The 24,341-nt window shown below is 39.0% G+C and overlaps 3 protein-coding genes across 5 annotated transcripts in view; 2 read left to right on the top strand and 1 right to left on the bottom strand.

Annotated features, from left to right (window-relative positions):
• Positions 1 to 148: 148 nt before the first annotated feature.
• Positions 149 to 5,482, top strand: nrde2 (NRDE-2, necessary for RNA interference, domain containing). Of its 3 annotated transcripts, none has more exons than XM_055161703.1 (19): positions 149 to 263; positions 436 to 541; positions 631 to 822; positions 899 to 1,039; positions 1,115 to 1,401; positions 1,524 to 1,687; positions 1,786 to 2,001; positions 2,077 to 2,266; positions 2,349 to 2,482; positions 2,556 to 2,676; positions 2,765 to 2,937; positions 3,036 to 3,198; positions 3,275 to 3,495; positions 3,591 to 4,068; positions 4,150 to 4,484; positions 4,570 to 4,709; positions 4,776 to 4,917; positions 5,088 to 5,159; positions 5,250 to 5,482. In XM_055161703.1, the coding sequence occupies exons 1-19, from the start codon at positions 203 to 205 to the stop codon at positions 5,373 to 5,375; spliced, it is 3,462 nt and encodes a 1,153-aa protein (XP_055017678.1). In that variant the 5' UTR covers positions 149 to 202; the 3' UTR covers positions 5,376 to 5,482. The 3 variants fall into 3 exon arrangements, with proteins under 3 accessions (XP_055017678.1, XP_020774937.2, XP_055017682.1); XM_020919278.2 differs by having other exon boundaries at positions 1,470 to 1,687; XM_055161707.1 differs by lacking the exon at positions 149 to 263 and having other exon boundaries at positions 434 to 561; positions 1,470 to 1,687.
• A 1,319-nt stretch (positions 5,483 to 6,801) lies between these two features.
• LOC110155219 (calmodulin-alpha-like) lies at positions 6,802 to 12,204 on the top strand. Its single transcript, XM_020919283.2, has 6 exons — positions 6,802 to 6,931; positions 10,320 to 10,350; positions 10,435 to 10,578; positions 10,669 to 10,775; positions 10,851 to 10,986; positions 11,067 to 12,204. Exons 1-6 carry the CDS (start codon positions 6,929 to 6,931, stop codon positions 11,093 to 11,095), a joined length of 450 nt encoding a protein of 149 aa, XP_020774942.1. The 5' UTR covers positions 6,802 to 6,928; the 3' UTR covers positions 11,096 to 12,204.
• Positions 12,205 to 13,569: 1,365 nt separating this feature from the next.
• The window catches only part of ttc7b (tetratricopeptide repeat domain 7B), a 21,044-nt gene continuing 10,272 nt past the window's right edge, over positions 13,570 to 24,341 (bottom strand). Inside the window, exons 18-30 of the mRNA XM_055155109.1 lie at positions 24,289 to 24,340; positions 24,019 to 24,207; positions 23,806 to 23,926; positions 23,659 to 23,716; positions 23,505 to 23,577; positions 23,253 to 23,413; positions 23,063 to 23,179; positions 22,765 to 22,862; positions 19,425 to 19,565; positions 18,916 to 19,143; positions 17,045 to 17,098; positions 15,638 to 15,728; positions 13,570 to 15,563 (exon numbers count right to left, since the gene is read on the bottom strand). Coding sequence (XP_055011084.1) covers positions 15,416 to 15,563; positions 15,638 to 15,728; positions 17,045 to 17,098; positions 18,916 to 19,143; positions 19,425 to 19,565; positions 22,765 to 22,862; positions 23,063 to 23,179; positions 23,253 to 23,413; positions 23,505 to 23,577; positions 23,659 to 23,716; positions 23,806 to 23,926; positions 24,019 to 24,207; positions 24,289 to 24,340 — 1,531 coding nt within the window. The 3' untranslated portion in view covers positions 13,570 to 15,415. The remainder of the gene's footprint in view (positions 15,564 to 15,637; positions 15,729 to 17,044; positions 17,099 to 18,915; positions 19,144 to 19,424; positions 19,566 to 22,764; positions 22,863 to 23,062; positions 23,180 to 23,252; positions 23,414 to 23,504; positions 23,578 to 23,658; positions 23,717 to 23,805; positions 23,927 to 24,018; positions 24,208 to 24,288; position 24,341) is intronic.

Below are 24,341 nucleotides of genomic sequence, written 5' to 3'. Positions count from 1 at the left end.
CACTGTCTTATACATCCCTGTTTGTGAGACACACGCGAGGAACTAAAAAATAAAATATAAGTAATAAACAGATATCTGCGAATGTGTCTGTGGAGCTATGGATGATTTTTTTTTTTACTTATTTTTTTCTATGGACGATTTCAGTGGAAATAGATTTGCTGACGTCACTACCCTGCGACTGTTTATATGCGACAGATCCATCATGGCGCTCTTCCCAGCTTTTGCTGAAGAAGTGTCTGTAAAAGCTGAAGATTCACCCAAAGGTAATAATATTATGCACACAGTCTTAAAACATGTGTGTGTTAATATGTGTCTTAAGTTGTGTAAGCGAACTATTCCATAAAAAGACAATATAGTTGTATATTGCTACCCGTGGTCCAGTTTGACAATGCCTGAGCATTAAAGATAATTTACGCCTAATCTTTATTTTTACAGAGTTTGATTGGTTGAAAAATGAAAGTTTTCAAACACAAGATGCAGTCTCCATTCATTGTCGTTTTTTGGAGAAGACAGTGGGGACACAAGGTGCCACGGGATCGAGGTCATCGTCTATCTTTGGATGTATACATGTTCTGTCATATATTAATTGGCATCTCAGTGAAATTTTCTTAACTGTTATTAATTTATTAGGGATGCAAGCTCTGTTGAAGAACTGGATGAGGATGAGAGCAAAGTACATCACAAAAAGAAGCGGAAGAAAAGTGAAAAGAAGAAAAAGAAAAGGAAGAAACTCAAAAAGCTGCGTGGTCATTCTGACAGCAGTGGGTCTGACTCTGAAACTATCTTCCCAAGTGACCTAAAAAAGGAGCAAGATACTGATAGGTTTGTATAGACAGGACAAAAAGTCTAACATTGTACAGAATGTGTATTGCTTATTTGTAAACACTGATTTTTACAGACCTGAAAGTGATGTATTTGCAAGTAAATTCATATGGCTTGATGACCTCACGTCTGCCCAGAAAGAGGCATTCTGTGTTGACCAGAAGCCAGACCCAGCCAACTGGACCTATAAGTCACTTTACAGAGGGGATGTTGCCAGGTAGAGAGTCCTTCAGAATGATTTAGACACTTCAATGTGAGATTATGCAAAACAATAATGTTGTGTTGGATACAGGTACAGAAGAAAAGGAGCATCCATATTGGGCATAGACCCTCACAGAGAAGGAGTTACATGGGATGACTCTGAATCAAATAAGAAACAAAAAGCCAAAGACAAAAAGAATCGCGGAGGAGGTGGATTTGGAGACGAAAGATATTATTCTACAGCAAATCAGCGATTACTTATATCGGAGTCTCCAGTCTTATTATTACCTACGGAAACGCCTGAAAACTGCATCAATAGGGGAGCACCTTTCCTTGCTTTTTGTGATAATAAAGACAACACTATACACAATCTGAGTAGTAAGTAATGTTTTATATTAAGTAATGTTTCATTGTCCATTTAATTAACAGTATGTGTTTATATCCAGTTGACGGGTCACAGAGTACATTAAATCCTCTTGGTGTGTATGACCCATCGACAGCTCTCTGGATGCAGGGCAAAGGAAAATCAGATGAAACTGACCAAAAACAAGATACACAAACAACAGAGAGTTCTTTTGTCACAAAGAAAACTGAAGACTTTAACAAACGACTTAGAGAGCAACCAGAGGATACAGAATTGTGGATACAGTTTATACATTACCAGGTAATATGGTAAAAGAAATCTATGAAGAATAACCAAATTTTACAAAAAGTACTTTATTTTTATGATGCTTTGTTTGATGTACACATTTTTTTGACCAGGATGAACTTAGCACAACAGTATTCATTGATGAACAACGCAGTGATCACACTGAGCGATCTAAATCATCCTATCGTGCGGTGCTTGAGAAAAAGCTGAGCATTGCAGACCGTGCTGTTGCCTTAAACCCCAGCTGTATTTCTTTACAACTTGAGAGGCTAAAGATCTGCCAAGAACTCTGGGAGTCCTCAGCTTTGGCTAAAGAATGGAAGAAGCTGGTGAGACAACTCATTATGTTAACTTAATAAAAGCCAGTTTAAACCAACTTATCTTTTCTCTTATCTCTTATTCAGGTGTTTCTCCACCCAAACAGTGCACCTTTGTGGAAAGAGTATTTACTGTTCATGCAAAGCTATTTTAGTAACTTTTCTGTGTCAAAAGTCAACTCTGCTTTTGGAAAATGTCTAAGCACTCTCAGTGCTGTTCGAGATGGAAGCATGGTCTCTCATCCAGCTCTGCCTGGACTGGAGGAGGATATGCTTGGTAACCTTTAATATATAATTACGCTGTGGATTTCATTTTCTTTCATTTGAAAAATATACAACTTATTCTGTTTTACTTTAAGATATCTTCATTCAGCAGTGCCATTTCCTGCGCCAGGCTGGTCACTCAGAAAAGGCAACATCTCTATTTCAGGCCATGATAGAATTTACTTTTTTGAAACCTGAGAGTCTACAAAAACTATCCACCAAACAGCAGGTGGGTGGCACTTTGTAAATTTTCTCCAGTTTCAATTGTTTATAGACGAAACATAAACATTGTTACTTTTTAGGTGGAATTTTTTGAGACCTTCTGGGACAGTGGTGAGGCGAGGGTTGGAGAGCCTGGATCAAAAGGGTGGAAAACATGGATGCTTCAACAAGAGCGAGGTGGTTGGGTACAGCCAAGTGCAGGTATAACATCACACAACATTGGCAACCTACAGAGATTTACCATTGGTCTTTAAATTGTACTTTACATTATGTGTGGTGTGTTTTATAGAAGAAGAGGAGGATGAAGACGAAGAAGAGGAGGAGGTGAAGGATCAGAACCAGCCCAGATGGAAAGTCTGGCTAGATGTGGAGTCATCTCGTGAAGCAGGGCATTGGTTACCTTGGAGACCTGACAAATCCAAGGGCCAAACAGAGGATGACTGTGAAGACCCTGACCGACAGGTACTGGCTCCTGACACAGCATTTACTTCAACTATTGCAGCATTAGATGTGTCCAATGATCCGATTTGAACTGTGTTCCCTTTTTCTTTCTTCTCAAGGTTCTGTTTGATGACATTGGTCAGTCTATGATTTGTTTATCATCGCCAGATTTACAGCTTCGTCTTCTTCTCCACTTTTTGTCATTTCTGGGATTACCAGTGAATATTACCACATCAAACCAAACTGGAATGCTGCTGGAAAATCTTTTGTTACTGACTCAAAGTAAAAAATATACTTGACTGTCAAAGTGCAAACACAAATGGAACATTACTGACAAAATGTCCTTTAATTTTCTTAGATGATAACTTTGCCCGACCTCTGACATTTCCTGAGCTTCTTCACACTGGGATGAACTCTGTTGGGCAGATGACTACTCTCCAGGGAATGCCAAAGTGCATAGGGTTGGGAAAACAGGGTGGAAAGTTTTTAAATAACATTATTGCCATGATTCAGCCTTTACTTCCTACTCACCATCGAGCCATCCTGTTTCTTAGCCAAATTCAGAATGAGAAACTGAAGGTATGACCACTTTTGTCTTTTTAGATTTTTTGTCTTAATAGTGATTTTTCTCTTCAAAGTACTAAACCTATTTTTTTAAACATTGCACAAAACAGGTTCTGCAGAGTGCATGCAGTAGCAACAAAAAACATATCCACTCACAAGGCAAGAAAAGCAAACGCATTGCAAAGCGCTTACTGAAAGAACCAGAGAACCGCTCTTCTTTAGAGATGTGGCGCGAGTATGCTCACCTGGAGTGGCTTTTAGGAAATCTTGATGAAGCTCGGAAGGTTTTTGTCACAGCAGCAGCACTCGGAGGAACCAGTGGCCTTGCGTCTCAAAGTCTGTGTAATCTGACATTATTATGGGCACAATTAGAGACTGAAAATGCATTAGATATTGGTGGAAGACAGAAAGATATAACTTCCTCTCCAGCTGTGCGTATTCTAACACGACTTGCTGAAGGAACCTCATTGTCCTCTTCCGAACAGCTCTCTCCTGTTTCCATATTAAAAGCTCGGAAATCATATGACCAAGCTCTGAACTGCACTTTATCTACATTGGATCAGGTCTCCCTTAAACAACACGACAAAGGTTAGCCTTACTGATGTCTATCACTTTTGTAAGAAAGTTCAATAGGTTGTATGGATTAATAAAACATTTATGCCTTTCTAGGTCAATCATACAGGGGCCTGGTTGGCTGCTACGCTCTCTTCCAATACCTCACAGTAGGGATCAAACCGGCCTCTGATGTGTATGCACTAGCAAGAAACCGAATGGACGAGCTGCAGCAAAGGCTAACAGGGGACCTTAAAAGTAGCGAAGCTGGTTACAAAGATTTAATTTCTAATTTATCTTCTGAGTGTGAAGCTTTAGCCATTCAGCAAGCAGCATTGCTTAGGTATCACAACAAAGTGAGTGTATTTCCTCTAGCTCAGCTACGACAGATGTTAACAGCTGCCTTGTCTACCTGGCCTTACTGTCCTGCCCTTTGGGGCATCTACATTCAGGTATTTATTTTATTTTAAGAAAAGTAAATAATTTTTGTTTTTGCTGTAAATAATTTTAGTTTTTGTGATGTCTCACCATCTTTAGGTGGAGAACCGTTATCATAGTGCTGGCCGAGCTCGTCGCTTTTTTCATTCTATAATGAGGAATGCCACTAATGTGTTGCCAGGTCTCTTTGCCATTGTCGCTGAGCAACAAAGGAAGCAGACTGTGGATGCTGCTCAGAGGTATACATAAAATGATGATTAGATATATCACTGTTACTTATAAATGTATATTTCAAATTCATCTAGATCATGTTGCCATGGAAGTGCCTTGCCTACCTTACCAGAGAACGGCCTGGGTCACAGGATCCGTGGATTATTTGAAAATGCGACTAAAACAAAGATGGGAGCTCATTGTCCTCTACTTTGGAGAATGTATATGTATTTCTTGGTGAGAAGAAAAAATACACTTTTTATGTCAATAGTATGACTTAATATCAGTTCAGTATTAACTGGTATGAGTAGTTTAGTAGATTTATTTTATTTTTTTGCTACACATTCTAATATACAACTACAGTATAAGAAGCACAGACTTTAAACAATTTATTATTATTCATTTAGGTATCAGATGGGAAGGTGGATAAAGCCAAAGAAATTTTCTATAAAGCTCTACAAAATGTTCCCTGGACAAAGGTAATATTGTGAATGTGCATTATTTTATTTATACAAACTACATGATTTATTGAAGGCATAAATGCTAACCATGTGTTGTATTGGGATCAGGGCCTTTATATGGATGCTATTCAACTATTTCCTGAGCATTTGCAAGAATTTGTGGACTTGATGACAGAAAAAGAACTTCGACTGAGACTACCACTAGAAGAGCTTGATATACTTCTCGAGGACTAAACATTACCCTTCTTTTCTAACTTTAAATGAATGTTTTGCTTAAAATGTAGGAAAAATTATTATATACATTTAAATTTTATTACGAAATAAACCATGTTATTTTGGCACTTTAATGCTCTTATTTCATAGACTGCAAAGGAAGTAAAATAGTTCAAACTTTATAAATTTTAATTCTATTAAGATTTTTTCCCATGAACATCACTGTAATAAAACGGCACAGTAAGGATTGGAAAATTATGAAAGAATTAATTAAAACACATATGATAGTGTGCTATGTAACTTTTCTCGTTGAGTGTGTACTACTTGCTCATCTCCCTGGTCACGGGATGCAACTACTTTGACTAGAATATTCCACAACATTGTATTAAATTTATATATCTCCATGGACATAAGCAGCCGTGTCACCTAGCCAAGTTATGTTCAGATATGTGGAGAGGCGAGCCGCAGGTGCAGGTAAAAACCTACATTCTTACTATTATTTTTAAGCAATAAACACTATAAGTAAATGCAAAAACATAACAGGTAAAGCAATAAAAAGCCCAAGGTGGCTAAATCATCATCAGAAAAGTTACATAGTGCAACTTCAACAACTTTGGAAAAGTTAGGAAAATGAATGGGAATTTCACTTCCGGAAAGAGCGCAAGCTTCGAAGTGGGCGGGACTGTTGCGCGAAGGGGCTGAACCTGAACCACGGCCTCTGTCATGAACTATTTCAAAAGGTAGAGTGGCATGCTTCATTTTTTTCATATTGAAACTGTGCTTTCCAGTCATTCAAAAGCTAATTTTACTCTTGGTTATTTTGCTTTTTTTTTTTTTTTTTTTTTTTTTTTTTTAATTCTTTGCGATTGTTGTAGTAAAAGTAGTTCCTTTCCCTCCTTTTTCCTCTGAGCGCCGCGCTGTGGTTTGACGCATTGCAGATCTGACCTGACCAATCAGATGGCTCAGAACAGTCTGCAGAAAAGTGCAGTTTTGCCTTAGCCAATCCATATACAGCTCACGGGCCAATCTCAGAGTGCGTTTCTAAACCAAGCCGCCGCTCCCCCAATGCTGTAAACATGTGACATGTTTGACAGTATCCATCCGCGCCTATAATAACGTGGTAACAAAAAGTAGTCCATCACTTACACACGTATCTCTAGTCTGCGGAGGTACATGTTATGTTTAAGCAAACATGATCTGTAAGGTCTACTACACGATCACATAGTGTAAAGTAACACATTTAAGTGTAGGCTGTATACATCAACTGAATGCGTGAAGACTAATTTTGAAGCCCAGCCACAAAGTTGTTTTTTGATATTTTATATTTTATATTTCAGTTAGCATTGTGTCTACTGTAATTCTGTGTGTTTTTTGCATTACTTAAAGCTCATCATAAATGTGTTTCAAAGTAAATGGTGTTAAATAAAGTCAACACTTTAGCGCACTGTCTTAATAGTGCGGAGGGATATAATGAGGCGGTGGTTCGTCCTGTTTCTTGCACGCCTCGTTCAAGCAGCAGCTCATTTCTTCTGTCTGTGTAGCTTAACACACCAACCTTCGCCTCTCAATCAGACATGGTGAGTATGCATTTAAATGCTGCTACTACGGGCCACTCATGAATGGTGTGATTTTGTTTTTTGCGTGCTGTATGGCTAAAGCTCTTGAATGAATTGACACCGACGGTGGAGTAGCGGCGCAGTGTGAGCACCATTAAACATGACCTGCGCTAAATTAACCCTGTCCACTGTGATATTTAACTGGTGGTCGGCCAGAATAGGTTAATCTCATATAAACTTCATAAACAATCCTGCATTTGCATTGGACATGATAAGCTGTGGCTGTGCAGTATTGTTTAAATAAATGTTAGTGTAGTGCTAGCTGTAATTCACATTACGCTTTGGAACCAGTCATTCTCCCTGTAAATGTGCTTTCTACATTCACTTAATAGACCGATTTCTATAAATGTATTCTACAACAGGCATCTGAGGTGATGCTGCTGTTGTCATTTCAGGTGACAGGTGCATTGACTTGGAAGTTTAAAGTTCTGGTTTGACGTAGACGGGGTCGTATGGAGTAATTTGGAGTTCTGACCGCTATATTGATTAATAATTATTAAACAAGCGAGACTTGTTGAAACACTTGTATGATCTGCTTCACATGTCTCCTTCCTTGTATCTTAAATACATGTATGTATTTGCAAGAAGGTGTGGCTAGAAGATTGAGAAGAATCCGGGGGTCTTCCAATGTGGCTTAACATGTCCAGACTCATAAAGAAATCCTGGGCTGAACCTAGCACTGTTCCCAGTACATATGTCTTCTTTATTTCATTAAATGTTACTTAGTTTTGTGCGACAATACTTACTAAATATTTAACAGGTCTTAACTATGTTTCAGTGAAATTAGTAGTTTAACCTGTCATGCACTTAAGCCCTAAAGTAAATGACCATTTGGACTAATGCGATGATAGACAAGGTAAAGTTACAACCTCAACTTGTACGAATAATAACATTCACAGCACAAATGGGGACCCATTTAATGATATTTAACCATATTTTAAGAAAAATCAAAAGAGCTATTGAACTTCAAAATCTCATTTAAATTGTCTAATAATAATAATAATAATATTATTATTATTATTATTAATAATAATAATAATAATAATAATGATATTACTAAAAAGAATTCTGGGCAAGATGTAAGCTTTCTAATGTGGCCATTACATTTGACTGGTTTAATTTGTTAAGTGTTGTACATGAATTGTTCCTATGTTGCCATGTTGAGGAAACGATTGTTGGACTAAGTTAAATTGTTGCTTAATCTTGCCCCTTCCCCTCTCTAATTATGGGATGACTTTAATAGTGCCCATGGTCAGGGGGATATGCATTTTCTGAAGAGTTTGTGCTACAGCAATATTAGAGGTTCATTTGCAACTGTATCCACTCTTCAATTACCCTTTGTTTTGATAAGCCATTTCACAAGTCAGTTGGTTCTGCTTTACAACATAACTTTTACTATATGATAAGGAAGGATAGAATTGCAGGCTACAGTGTCATGTGGAAGGTGGAAGGCTACGGGTAAATGTGTGTTTTTAGCGCCTCACTCTTGATTTCATCAGCTGTGAAACCTGCTGATGGCTCTGTGACCTGGATGTTGGAGGGTTAGCAGGTTGTTAACCAAGGCTTGAGCCTGCAGACACATGCCTGTAATGCCTGTTGTAACTCACCTGGCTAGATGTGGAGTCATCTCGTGAAGCAGGGCATTGGTTACCTTGGAGACCTGACAAATCCAAGGGCCAAACAGAGGATGACTGTGAAGACCCTGACCGACAGGTTTTTGAAGCTTTGGGATACCAATACTTTAATATAGCTTTTAATTAATGCAAAGTCCTCAACCACAAGATTTTAACACAACAGTTAAAAGCCATGAATTGTCTTTTTTTTTTTTCTTTTTTTTTTTTTTGAGTTTGTTGAGCACATGACCTTGTATAGTACAGACAATAATGTAATTTATAGGGAGTCCTGATCACATTTTTTAAAAAAGTTAAAATCTGATCCTGGGTTGGTCCTGGTGGAGTCTCAAAGGCCCAGCCATGTGATCCTCTCCAGGAGCAGCAATAGGAGCTGCTCTGAAGCCACCCCACAGAGACGATGCTTTGTCATGGCCACCGCTGGACTGACCTCTTCACCGTTTCTCACTGTGTCTGCTGGAGGCCCATAGACTACAGAGGTGTACTCTTTTCTGTCCTGCTCCAGTGTGGGAATGGATCCAAAGCTCCGTTGCCACAGTCATACCTTGGTTACACATGGATAACGGTCACTGGTTTCCTGCTCGAGGACGTGGCTGATGGTGGAGGTTTGGGCTGATCTGCAGTATCTGGAGAAGTGCTTTTTCAGGGAGAGTCTGCCTTTTGTCTATGCTGCTAATAAAAGGACAAACTCCACAAACTGAAGCTGGAAATTGACAAGGGGACCTGCAATTGATGCTAATACAATTTCCGGACCATTTTATTTGATCTAATATGTAACCGTATTAAAAGGTTGAAAGTGCTCCAGCTCTGTTTAGACTGGGTCCACTGATCAATGTCTGGACATTATTTCTATCCTCCTTCAAATCCTGTTCCAAAATCTTGTCACTGTCCTCGTTGCTACTTCCCCCTGGACATGCTACCCAAGAAGGTGGCCATGTACCCTGTGGAGGACGATCTGGTGAGTCTGTCCACGGTGTATGACCTTCTGGATGATCAGCAACACTTCTACAAGGAGCTGATCCAGCAGCAAGAAAGGAACTACAGAGCTTTTCTTCAGATGGTCATGGACTCCACCTCCAGCCGCATGGACAGCCTAGTCCGAGAGATGCAGGACCTGAGGAACTGTCTGCAAAGGACCAAGTCTGACCTGGCCGAAGTGAAGAGGAGTGGTGTGCAGAACAATAAGCGCACAGAGTGTTTGGCCGAGGGCCTTGTAATGGTCAGAGGAGCACTAGATGGACTCACAATGAAAGGGGGCGGGGCAGGGATGAGGGCAGTAGACCCAAAGCGCCCCGGCTTAAGACTGGACACAAGAGGTCGCACAGAACTGAAGAGCGAGCCTAAAGCTGCGAAGCTCGTAGCAGATCTCACTGATATCCACTTTGAAAACTTTAAGGTTGTGTGTCAAGAACTCAAGTAAAATTGTTTTATTTAAAAAAAAAACTCTGAACTGTTGTATAACACATCCTGTCTTCCTTTTTATGTCTAACTGTGTAGGTTTTAGACCTAAAAAAACATGTTTTGAAATGCATGTGATTCAATCTCCTGAAATGTTAATGCACCTTTTAAAACTGAGTATTTTGAACTGAATTCTGACTTGAAATTAAAAATCAAAATTGCAGTACTTATTTGTTTCCAAAATTGGACAGCCCTTGTATGAATGTTTGCTCAGCATTGCTTCAAAATATGTAACTTAGAATATTTCTGTGCTTTTTTAGGCTGATCAACTAACAGAAGAACAGATTGCTGGTAAGACAAACCACTCTTGGAGGGGAAAAAAATACAGCATTTTAGGCAAGACCATTTAAATGTTCCCTCTTCTCCTGGGTTCAGAGTTCAAGGAGGCGTTCTCCTTGTTTGACAAAGATGGAGATGGAACCATCACCACTAAAGAGCTGGGGACTGTCATGAGGTCGTTGGGTCAAAATCCAACTGAAGCTGATCTTCAAGACATGATCAACGAGGTCGATGCTGATGGTAGGTTATGTCACAAGTTTAGTGATGTGTATTTTCTTTTTCTTTTCTTTTAATACAGAGAAAACCACTAACTACAATTACTCTGTCCAGGTAACGGGACCATTGACTTTCCTGAATTTCTGACGATGATGGCGAGAAAAATGAAGGATACAGACAGTGAGGAAGAGATCAGAGAGGCATTCAGAGTTTTTGATAAGGTACAAGCCGTCATTAGTTTTGTCCAGATTTGAGATGTACACCTTAAGTAACTCTTTGAACTCTTGGCTGTTCAGGATGGCAATGGCTATATCAGTGCAGCAGAACTGCGTCACGTAATGACAAATCTGGGAGAGAAGCTAACAGATGAAGAAGTGGATGAAATGATCAGAGAAGCAGACATCGATGGAGACGGCCAGGTCAACTATGAAGGTAAGATCCACTGCACACTGTGGTCGTTTAATCTTTTACACCATGGGTATACTAACAGGCTTTTCTATTTGTCTCCACAGAGTTTGTTCAAATGATGACCAACAAATAAACGGACTATCATAGACGATCAGTTAAAACAATTCATACCTCTTATTGCAAAATGTCCATTTATTCATACTTTATAGACAACTTAAACTGAAGTCACAATTTACATACCTCATGTTGCTAAAGGCCCATATTTATTCATACTTTATAGACAACTTAAACTGAAGTCACAATTTACATACCTCATGTTGCTAAAGGCCCATATTTATTCATATTTTATAGACAACTTAAATTGAATGTGAAATCTGTTCATTTACAACAAGCTCAAATATGGACAAAACCAAAATGAATCTGCATGTACTGACTTGTGTTTTGCTCTGCCTCAGTGCTGAGCTGACCAATCAGATCCAACCCTTTAGCAGCCTCTGCAGCTGGCCTGTTCAGCCTCTGCTTTTCTGCTTCTGGTTCCATCTGCCTGATCACTATTTGTTTCTATTCTTTTCTATAACTTACTGTATTATTTATGTTTCCATGCATGCAGCTTTAGTTGGGTTACTGTTGAGCCTAGTGGCAAAAGGCTGTAAAGGCTGTGAGAGTCAGGTTAGTTTGGGGCCTTTATGGGAGGGTGAAAGCCAGTTGGTGATGGCAGGTATTTATAAGAAAATATTAAAATGGAATAAAATCATTTTAGATTCTGTGCTTCTAGCATGCCCAGATAAATGCTTTATCTTTCGTGTTTACCTTTTTGGAGGATGATGCCCCAACGGGGCATTGATTATGACCCTATGGACAGTGGTGTATTCTGTCTGAGGGGTGGGAGGGATTTAAGGTGATGAGGTACAACAGCAATCTTCAGGGCAGTACCAGTCTCTTACAGTATAATTATGAATGAATGGCCTCTGTTTACATGTAATCATAGTGTTGTGCATGCACAGAAACGGTGTACTGCCCCAAACATTGCATTTGTCTCATTGTCTTTAGGGGATGTTTCACGGGGACTGTGCTTTGCAGCATTTATATCTTGTGTGCAGGTGAATGTATGTGTGTATGTGTGTGCGGAGAGAATTGTCTCAGTCCAACTGGTCTGCTCTGTTCAGTTCAGTTGATCTGCATTCCAAGTGTACATGCTAGTCTTAACATTTTGTTTTTCCAATAAAATACCATGAACTCAAAGCTGGTGCAGTGTTAATTTGTTCCAAGCAAACAAGCTGTACAGAACTGCAATACAAATGTGTGAAATAATAATGTACAGGCCACCGTGTAGGGAAGACTTGCTTTGCATCTGCTATCAGGGAAGTTTTGACACTTGATTTTGTGTGATTGTGTCTGTGGAGTGGTGTCACAGGGAGACCAGTCTGTGGATGTGCTGTTGCCAGGCAACATGTCTGGCCTAGGCTGGGGGAGGGGAGCAGACTTTCAGTGGAAAGGGCATCAAATAGCTCAAGTCTAAGTTAATGTAGCCTACTGTATTAATCAACTTAATCATATACAGTTCGTTTGGACTTTGGTCAGCCGATTCAAAGTAATTTACACTTTAACTACAGTGTTAGAGAAAGTGAGCATGTGGCTACTTTAGTGTGAATATTATGTTCAAAACTTTATTTAAAAAAAGTCTCTTGTAGATGAGGATTATACATCTCACATACACATTTAGTGGCTTTGGTTATGTAACTTATGGAAGTATATTAATATACTGCTGCTACTCAGACACCGCTCCAGTTCATTTTGAACAGCTCCACCATATTCCCACATTTTGTTATCTGCATTCTGCAAAACAATATTTATGAAGAATCAAAGCAACTGAGAATCCATGAAAAAAAATTGTCTTGCTGCTCAGCTTTCACCTGCTTAAATATTTTAGTTCATCACAGTACAACCAGTGGTAAACAGATTTGATAGCATTAATCCCTTGTTTTTTATGGACCATCAAGTGATGCTACAAAATGCTGACATTTAAGAGCTGATATTTTAGTATAAAATGTAATTAAGACTAAGATTGAAATTGTTTTTTAAATTATGTCTGTACATTCTTTTACTTGACATGGAGCATTTCTTGCATTATTTAACACCACAATATCCTAAAGGGTTTGAAGTATGGTTACTCAGTTTGCCAAACAAGTATACTTATTTGTGGACACCTTTCTGCTTCAGTAATAAAACAATTTGTCTTAGCTTTTCATTACTTCTGAAGTATATATTTTGTAAGTATTAATAAACATATTAACTGCTATTATTGAAATTTATTGATACCAAGCAGTAAGTCCAATGAACATTTAAGAACACACATTGCACATCCTGGTCTGTGGTGTGGCAGAGGTCCTGACCATCGGGGAGACTGTTATGTGAGCTGCGGCTGTGGGGGGCTCAGTACTGTCACTTCCTGCCCTTCCTGGACAAAACCTGTCGGCGCATTAATCCACTCATAAAAGGACGTCACCCAGATCCACCTGTGCACATCGGACACTGTAAAGCACACCCATGGCCCAGGTCACCACTCGCCCGGGGAAATACCACACACAAACTGCACACTCCACAAAATCAGTTTAAATCTTTTATTCACATTTCAGTCACTCCTGTACAGCTCAAATCAAAACGAATCAGGTCCCATTTACAGCAAAAATATGTATAATTTACTAAAATAACACAATTTTATGTACATCAATATATTTTGGTATTTCATAAAATTCAAGGAAAAACTATATTCACGTATTTAGTTATTGCGATTCTCTTCAATATTTACTTTTGTTAATGTCTCTACACCATTTGGAAGTAATAGAGTGCCATTTCGTGAGAATTTATTTGATAATAAAACGCATTTAAGCAATTTCAACAAATTCAACTCATCCAATTTCCATTGCTTACTTGAAAGCATCTGATCAGGAGGACAGATTCATTATAAATTATAGTAATGTGCTGTAGTTTCTATTTACAAACATTGCAACAGCCTATGCTTTAACAGTCCACTTTACAGTAACATTGATTTCCTTTGTTTGAACAGCAAAAAACAACAGGTCAGAGATGAGATCCGGTGTAAAGTAAACACATCATTTTGAAATATTTGGCATGGCAAAAGGAAAACTTCCACATTTGAAAAAACTGTGGAGCGCATGTAAACGTAACTAAAATAATGTAATAAAGGCAGAGATGTAACTCAAACTTAGTCATATTTACATCTGAGAGCAAGAACGCACACAGCAAATTACAGTAACGCTTATCTGTAGAGGCAACAAGTTGGCACATAAACACATACGTACGCACACGTGGACATATCGATAACACAGACACTGATAGCACTCGCTCGTAGGCAAAATACAGTGGCAACAGACATGCTGAAAGTGCAACTATGGCAACATGTCAACAGGCCGTCAGCTGTTGTGATGCTAAGGAGGCTCAGCAAAGAAAGGCATTGTGGGAAAGCGAAGAAGCATTGTAGTACAGCTCAATAGCCTACCGAATAGTGTTTTCAGTTACAGCTTGGAAAAGTGTGCATTCCTGTAAACAACAGTATAATCTTTGTGTAAGCCCAATATTAATATTTAGTACAATTAGTATACAATTCTAACCAGGCAGAGACGACAGTAACCACAAGAGGAAAAAGAATAGCTGCCTTAACAGAAATATGGAGGTTATAGCATATTGACCAGTAACTGCTTCTCTGTTTCAACAATTTTGTGAAGCCCTGTGAGGCCACTGATGTTTTGATTCTGGGCTACAAAAATGCACTGATTAGAAACTGAATAAAGCTGCTTGTTATGGAAATTTTCCAATTTTGTATACAGCATCACAGATCAGTAATGTAAATGGGTATAAGTGGTTTTGACAATTCTTTGATTTGGGCTGATACAGTATTACTGGGTTTCCAATTACAATATTCCATAGGCCAGAACTATTTAATACAGATGGGGGCTGCAAACATTGATATTGTTAAAATGCAGATTTTTGTTGCAATATAATAAATTCTGGGATTTAGACACTAATAAAAATAATCAGAGAGTTTTTTTTGGCAAAGAACAATGTAGTCAATGGTTGTTTTCAGATTCTAGTGTGTGATGAGAGATAAGAATCAGATTTTACTATTTATTACATCTTATTTTACCATGAAATATCTAAAAAGTAAATTTACAAATGTTAAACCTGATTTCTATTAGTGACTACACATAAGAACCTGCTATATCACAACAAAACTCTACATTTAAATATTAATTTTAGCTGCCCTGCAGCTGTATTAAATAGTACTGATCTATAGAATGTTGTAATGTCATTTGAAACTTAACAATAGTCAAATCTGGATCTGATGGGGGGGCATCTGGAAGTAAGTTCACATTTTAGAATCTGAAAACCACCAACTGACACTCTAGAAGTATGTACTGTGTTGTGTGTTTCATTATAGAGCTCTGGGTATGATAGTGAATGGCAGAATGGGGCTACTGGCTTCTAGCTCCAATGCTGTGAGGAAGCACTCAGTGGCAGCAGCAGAGTTACCCTGGGCCTGCAGCACCTCGCCCAGACTGTTCCACACATCGTGAGCCGTGCTACAACACAAGGGTATATCAGACAACAGAAGATCCACCAGAAAACGTTTAAATTTATAATAGCCACCACATACCTGTTTACCTGCACAGCATCTCTCAAAACCTTCTCAGACAGACTGTAGCGCTGGAGCTGGTGGAGGATCAGACCCTGTGAAGAAAGAGATTCTTGTTTTACAGAAAATTTAAAAGCACAATTTTCTCAGTGGGTTTATCCATTTTTACAATTATTTGTATTTCCAGATCTACAGCTATAATAGTTATATATTTGATGTCTGAAACGCATCTCTAACTAAAACCTGCAAATCTGTATTAATTTAGCAGTGGTATGTTAATAGCAGTGTTCAAAACCTTGGGGCAGGCTAAAATCTGTTAAAGTGCTATTATTGTAAAGGGACTGGAATTCCTTTGCAGCTGGAAGTCAGGTTTATGACACCACAGCTTTACTGTCCCATATGTCAAATTCCAGGAGCAACAGTAGCAATTAACTCGAAGACCAAACAACACAACAGACCATTTTTCTTTATACTGTTAGCCACTCTGTTTAGAGCCTCTTTTTGTTAATCCTTGTAAAAAATCATTGTTGTTAGTTTTACCTTACAGTTCTGTTAAATAAATCACAACTTTAGTTTACCATTTTTTTACAACATTTTTACATTGTTACTTCCCCCTGTCCCTAGCAGAGCTGGGTCGTAACAAATTGGGGGCTCGTCCGAGATTGTAATACCCATTCCCACCTTAAATAAATTGGTAATGGTTAATAATATGGTTGTATGAGGTAAGTTTTTTCAATTGGCTTGTTTTTTGAAATTTTCAGTTATGTGTCTGAGTGTGCTCCAGGTGTGGTTTGTGTCCGGCCTGATCACCCGTTCACACACCACCTCCTGAGCTTCTCTCATTTTCCAGATTCCTTAGGATGGGGCTTGATTCCGAGTGCTCCTGGCCCATCTCGGAGTAGTGGAACAGCTAGCACTGCTGCTTGAGCTGTACTCCTGGTAACCTATAGCCCTGGCTCATGCTCTGACTTACCTTCCACCTTTCAGTCACCTGCTACCTCTGCAAGTACAACATCAACTTTTTTTTAATTACAAACCTAGTGTGTAACTTAAGGGAGAGGGTGTTACGGCCCCAGGCCTTAGTTCCAATTTGTTTGTGTGACTTTTTTTTTGCCAAGTTCTCCTGATTCCTGCTGTAGGAGCCCTGGTCCGTGATTGGTGGGGCAGGTCGACGCCCACCTCACCTGCAGCCACCTCCCCCTATTAGTTTAGTGTGTGACACTAAGTTTTACCACTCGTTTTTTGTAAGCCTGCGTGACCCCTTTTATGCCACAAAACTCTGTTTATTCTGTTGTTCTGTTTCTTAGTTTAGGTTATTTTCTGTATATTTTTAGTGTTTTGTTAATTTACCTTTACATTCCTGTTAATTAAACATTATTTAATTTATTCCATTTTACATCTTGGTTTTATTTTTGTTACTTCCCTTACCCCAAACGAGCTGGGTCGTAACATTGACCAATACAGGTTTTTTCATGGCTGATGCTAATACCAGTTTAGAATATTTTGAAATTCTGTCATTTAAATGTAACACAAACTCATGCACAGCCCTTTCAAACAAGAACTTTTACACCTTCTGTGCTTTTCTCTTCACTTTTAAGGGTTCAAATTAGTGCTGTCATGCGATTAAAAAAATTGAGAGATTAATTAATTATGATCTGTAATTAATTAATCTAATTAATCTAATTTTAATCTCACCTAAAAAATGCTGAGAAAAGCCTTCAGTTTAAGGTATTTTCATTTAAATTCATTATTACATTATTGTGGCAGATAAAAAAAGTGACTTTATAAAGTCATTTATTGTTTAACAAATCTCTCCAAATTGGCTGTTGAGCCCAAGTCTCCATGAATAAGAAACATAATAACTTTTGTCTACTTAAAGACAATAAAACGTCCAGTCTTTCCTTAACCATATAAAAAATATTATTGATAGAGAAATGCTTTATATATGAGATCACTGGTTTTAGTCCTTGTTTTAGTCCTGGTTTAGACCTGCTTTAGTCCTACTTTAGTCCTAGTTTAGTCCTGGAATGGATTAATCCTTTTTTTAATCCTGGTGTTAGTTCTGGTTTAGTCCTGGTTTAGTCCTGGTTTTAGTTCTGGTTTTAGTCCTGGTTTAGACCTGGTTTAGTCCTGGTTTAGTCCTGGACTGAATTAGTCCTGGTTTTAGTCTTGGTGTTAGTTCTGGTTTAGAGGCGCACAGGAGGAAGCGCGGTTTACGCAGCGTAGCGAGAAAACACGATCCACACGCGGCTCACGGGAGCACGTCGGTGTCCGCGCAGTGTCTACGAAAGGAAACGTGGTTCGCGCGTTCTCAGGTTAATGACGATGATGAAGGTGTGTGTTTGTGTTTGTGTGTGTTTGTGTGCGTGTCCCCTCATGTGGCAGGTCACTATAGGACAGTAGTGCAGACATCATGAGTCTATGCAGGTTGTTTTCACCAGTGACATTTAAGTTGTAGGCGATATTATATTTGTTATTTTCTTTTATATTTCACGTCGGGAGAAGAATTTCCAAGACACGAATTCGTTTTTACCTGTGCACTGCTGACTCTGTTCTACTGGCTCTTCGACCTCGTCCATTGTGCGACTGACGCCGTAAACGTCGCTCTTACTGCGCGTGTTTTGTGTGGGTTTCCGACAATGAGTGGAATTGCCGAAATAAAAAAATGTATAAATGTGTTTTTTGTTTGTGTGTGTGTGTGTGTTGTTGTCCCAACAACACATAAAAACAGGTTTTACAATAAAGCAACTCACATACAGAAACACTAAAGTTAGAGATTAAAAATGAGATTAACACGATTAAAAATATGACTGTAATTAATTAATCGCAATTAACGCGATAATTTGACACCCCTAGTTCAAATAAAGCTTTAAGTGTATTCTCAGGGACAAGGTCGGCGAAAACTAAATATCGGCCTCTGCTAGAGATTTAATATTGGCGAACCGATATCTTTACTACCTCTAATATCTCATATCTTCACTCCCTTTGCACATACATTCAAATAAGGCTGTGCTATGGACGGTGAGGAAGCTTTTGACTGGTCCTCTAGTGGCTTACTGTCAAATGCTGTCTAAGTGCTTTGGGAGAGAATTTAATAAGGTCAGACCTCCATAAACATAACAGAGAGCTGGGATTGTATGGGTGAGTGAATGAGATTAAACCACTTGGGCACAAAGACAAAAAGGCAAACAAGGAGAGATATACCACTCCCTCTCTAATGGGGCTGTCCCGAACAATTCTGAACAATTGTGCAGAAGTGACTACAGCCAGGGTTACTGTAGATAGAAAAGATGGTTATAAACTTAACAGTGTATTCTGTGCATTACCAGTCTGCATGGTCTTCACATGTGTGGGGTTGATGGACAGCGCCTCCTCGTACCACCGCTTGGCCTCTTCACTGTTGCCCCTCAGCTCTGCGATCTGTCCCCTCATGTACAGCACATTATGGGACGTGGGGAACAGGTTGGCGGCTTCCTGCGTGCACGCTGTGGCTTCAGCTGGCTTAGACATCCCAATGTAAACTTCGGCTGTCGAAAACAAACAGGCAAGACAAATATGAGGTAGACGCACACAAATGCATTTACCAAACCTTTAAATGTCACGGCATCATGGTTAATTGAAGACGCATTAAACATGACATTTTGAGACAGAATAATGCAAACAGAAACAGGAAATGAGTCAGCCTGTCTGAATTATGATTGGTTGATTATATTAGCTCTGTTGGCAAGATGAAAACGACCACCACTGCAGAAGTGTAAACCTGAGAGAAAACAGACAATGAGTATTGTATACAAGGATTGAATGCTACCTGCATGTAGCCATATCTGAGCCAAGGTCATCCAGGGATGCAGGGGTCCATGTTTGGGGGCACTGCTCTGGAGAGAGGAGGCTACCTCAGACAGAGCCTGCTCCACTCGGCTGGCTGCGATGGACGTGGCATGGACTGAGCCTAGAGAAATAGACAGAGTTAAACAGAGTCTAATTAGCCGATTTACTAAGACTGTGGTGCTACAGTCCCATGTGCCAGAATCCAGGCTTCAGTCGCTGCTTTAATCGTTTTTGCAACATGCGGTCAAAATATGAGCACGCAAAGAAATGACCAGGCCCAAACTGGCACATGGAAAAGCCTGGATTAACCAGGACAGCACCGTGCATAAATGCTGCTCATTAGTACATTAGGAGAGTGGGCTTGGCTTTGGCTCCACACACAATAACATCCAATAACATTAGATGATTACAGGGATGCAAAATGGCTGCACAGCGCAGCAAACGCACACAGCAAATCTGTGAAAGCAAAGCAACAAAGGCTTTGTGCCCTATAAACACCACGTGCTATCATTTATTAATTTAACCTTGAAATCTATTAACCTAAAATCTACAGTTTTTAAGACTTGCATTAGTCATTGGTTACTATTTTTTGTGAAACCACAACAGTTCTTTCCTTTGACTTGATTGAGAATAAAGTGTATAAGAAGGACATTTTTTTTTAGTACTATAGCTAGGTGAATGGGATAGATAAATGAACTGATGATTTTGATGAAAACAGGCCATCTTTAGGACAATCTTCTACTGCTATAGCATCTTTCTTTAAATAAAAACTGCAATAAATTGCTTAACAGTTGACATTACACATTTGTGATCAGCCAGGGACAAATAGGTAGGTGTGGTAGGCACAAAAGCTGTGAATGTGACACAGCAATGCATGCAGTAAAGCTGATAATTGAATTAAAGGAATACACCTCAGATATATTTGCCTATGGTTACTACTGTTCAATACCACATAGCTGCTGTATTCCTTTAACTCTTAATATTCTACAGCTACTAAACTGAGGACCCAATATTAAAGCAGTGGATATGTATGTCTGAGTGTATGTACTGTGGTATAGATTTCATACACATAGCTTATCTGGGAGTGGAAAGGGACCAAGGTTGAGACAGAACAATGGATGGAAAAAGAAGGTCAGATGGACGTTACGTTACTACTTACAAACAGAAAACATGGAGGAAAAACCAAGAGTATTAGCCTCCTGAGGGCCGCCTTGAAAGAAAATGGTGGGGTGGGGAAACAGAAAAGATGAGTGTTAATGATTCAAAGGAGAGAGAAAAAAGACAAATTATGCTGAGGAAATGGGCTCCCAAAAACAGATTTCTTTGGTCAAATTCTTTCCTTCTGTCTAAAATTCATTAAAGCATGGATCCATGGTATATATTTATCTGTATCAATACAAATCCATGTGTTTAATCTTATAATGGAAGATATACATATAACGCAACACTAAAAACATGGATGTGAAAAAAAAAAAATCACCCAAAAATGTAAAAAAATATGAAAATTGTACAGTGATGTTCAGGGCTGTGAGAGCATGCTCATCTTAATTCAACCAGAAGCATGCTTTTTGCCCACACATTTGCATTGCTGTTTTAGTACGAGTAAAAATATACACATCTGCAGTTGGCTGTCAAAGGTCTGCAACATTTTTAGGACAGAACCTTCCAGGTCATGTTCCTGTGGAAGTAATGAGGAACTTCAACAAATCATTATGTCACTATATAGTGCGGTGCATTGTAGACAGACAATTATGGGTGACAGGGCGCTATTGCTGTCACTGGGAGAGGCAATGAGAAGTGGCAGCTCTTTATAATGACATAGACTCTGCAGCAGCACAGAAAACGCACAGGTACACGCTCATCCTCCCAAAACCTGGTGTTGTTCAGGGTTACTCTCCTTACTAAGCTTATCACCACAGCGATCAATATATCAGTCAATAAATTAGAAATAGGAGTGGGCAGTATTGACAAAAAGTATTAACTGTATCCATGCATTATTTTTTTATAAATCACATAAAAAATGGAAACAAATCTGATAAACCTCACCCGTAAATGTCATCGGTGCGGTTAAAATATTGTACAAAATATTGATCGACTGTAAAATCGAACCCAAAACTACAGCAATATCACTTCAGATTATTTATTATAATTTTTTTTTTTTTTTTCTCCCTTGGTTAAACATATTAACTAATGGTACTTTGTTGTGTTGTTTGCTTATTTCATCTCATGATAGATTTACAATATGTAATATAATGTAAATTTCATGCAAGGTTAATGAGTCAGTGGCATAAAGTGCTCTTCAGTTTATTTCTGTAATACTACATCTCACACTTTTAGTTATCAAAACAAGCCTACTCCACACCATGCTCAGAGTAACTGCACAAGCAGGTGGATTACAGCTGGAGGAGAGCTGGCGCAGTGCACTGTGGTTACAAAACGAATGCGTCCTGGTCTTGGTGGGCACTGGAGCACCGGGCGGTGAGATAGATGGAGGAAAGGTGGTGGGCATGAGGGGCTGGGGTCTGAGCGGAGAGAGAGGAGGGGGCTGCAGGATAAAGACAGGAGAACAAGGAGAGGGCAGCGGAGAGGACATAGTGGACACAGTGGGGGAGGTGGGAGAGATCTGATCTGAACCAGAGTGAGACGAGGAAGAACCAGAAACTAAAACAGAAAATTGTGAAATAAAGAAAAAACAATGAATATGGCATGTATAAGTAACACCGGAAAAGACCACATTTGTTAATTCATGGGTTTCAGAGCAATTAACCATTCAAAATGAATATTATATAATTGCCCGTAAGTCTAATGTATTCTGATAGAGACACAGCAACTGATATTGCACTACTGTAACAAAACACATCCAGCTAGGTGCTTGCTAACATTTCAGATATCTCTTTCTCACCTTTTCCATCAGAGGTTTAAATAATGATGAATGGCCAGACTTGAATGGACAATAATAAAACATGTGAGTCTTGTACTGACCATGGTGAATAAACTTCATTAGACATCCAGTCTCCAGTCGCTCTTTGCAATGCTTGGACTGCTTTAATATTTTTTTTGGTACAACAGAGTTTATTGGGATGTTCTGTGGCTATATTGTTTTAGCTAATGCATCTCTCTATGGATGTTTTGTACATGTTAGCGATTTCACTGGTTTTTACATTCAATTCCAAGCTATAAACAGCGAGGTGAAACCCATGAATGTTTGTACAACATTACTTTTAAATAATAGTTTGTTAATAATGCTTGTAAAATGAGAAGGCAAAAATAAAAGAACATTAAATACAGATCACTTTGTGTGAAAGAGTAAAAAGTTTTACCAGTCTCAGGGTCACTGAAGTCAGGTAGAGTCATGGCATTAAGCTGGCGTCTGTCAGCGATGGCTCTGTCCAATAAGCTGCTTCCACGACCAGAATCACTGCAGGTTCACAAGACTCATCAGGACATGGTCGCTAAGCAGATACCATATGTAACAACACCTTTCCCTAACTACCTACTCTTCTAACATCAGAGGGGTCACAACTAATTTGAATTTGACTATTCTTCTTATTTATTCTCATAATGAGAGTAATCACTTTGTACAGATCACACATCAACAAATACAAATATGACTTGTACCTGGGATTGGTAAGGTTATAAAAACTCTTCCAAATTTGCAACATGTGTTTACAGGTAAGTAGAGCTTCTTCTGGTCCTCTGCACATCGACTCCAACTTTACTTTAGTGTACAATAAGCTAAAGACAATGATGAGAAATGTTACACTCATTAAAATACACCTTTAAAGAAGAGGGTTAAGTCCATTCTTACTTAAAATTCTCAGGGTATTCTGACAGAGCCATTTCTATAATATTTAATGCGTCGTGATAGTGTTTCTGTGCAGACAGCAGTAGAGCCAGAAGGTGGAGGGAATGGACATCATCACCTTGTAGTTGTAATGCTTGTCGCACATATCCCAGAGCCTCAGGAATCTATGGATAGATATAAAAACAGTTTTAATACAGTTGAATTGAACAATAATTGGTACGAGATTTATTTAAGTTTTTTTTATTATTTTTTTACCTGGCGTGACACAGCCAGCTGAAGTGCCAGGTAGAAAGCTGCTAAATGGTCAGTTGGTGATAGACTCTGGGCTCTACACATGGTCAAAAAGAGAAAGAACATAACATAAACATAAAAAATATAATAAAATAGTTTGACATAAAGGGGGCCTCACCTCTGGAATGCACCCAAGGCCTTTCTCTGGTATTCCTCTTGCAAACTTCTCAATGATGCTGATATTGAAGAGAAAGACAGTTATTTATAATACAGAAAGATATTTTATGGACATGCCAAATCTTGTTCATGCAATGATTTCCATTACCATCTGTCGCTTTAAGGCTATAAACAAGACCCACGGCCAAGTATCCTTTAGCTCTGAACTCTGCTGCTTCTTTCTCTCCCATTTCAATCACCATCTTTGCAAATGTCTCCCCTTCATCTAACTGAATGGAAAAGATACAACATAATAAAAAACATGTTAAGAAAGTAATGACAAAAACAGGTAACATTACAGACACCATGAGACAATAGATACCCAGTGAAGAGGTCCAATACAGAGTTTGACAGCAAGTAGTGGGAGTGTGGGGTCATCCGGTTTCAAGCGAATGCACTCTTTAAGAACTTTCACTGCTCGGGCAGATTTCCCAGCAGCCATCAGCGACAGGGCGAGCTGGTACCACAAATGAAACTCCTCAAAGGCAAACTTCATGGCTCTCTCCAAACACTAGGGACATTATAGTAGGATATTCTTAGTTCAATTATAGACATAGCTACTTCTGTTGCTGCTAAAAAATGGGTCACTCACCTCAGATAGCATCTCATACTGCCCTCTCCTGCCTAGAGCAATGGTCAAAAGAT

Source organism: Boleophthalmus pectinirostris, unplaced genomic scaffold (genome assembly GCF_026225935.1).
Source record: "Boleophthalmus pectinirostris isolate CB_2022bp ecotype Guang Dong unplaced genomic scaffold, ASM2622593v1 HiC_scaffold_10, whole genome shotgun sequence".
NCBI classification, from domain to species: Eukaryota; Metazoa; Chordata; class Actinopteri; order Gobiiformes; family Gobiidae; genus Boleophthalmus; species Boleophthalmus pectinirostris.
The sequence above is the reverse complement of the archived record's forward strand: the minus strand, read 5'-3'. Positions and strand labels throughout refer to the sequence as shown.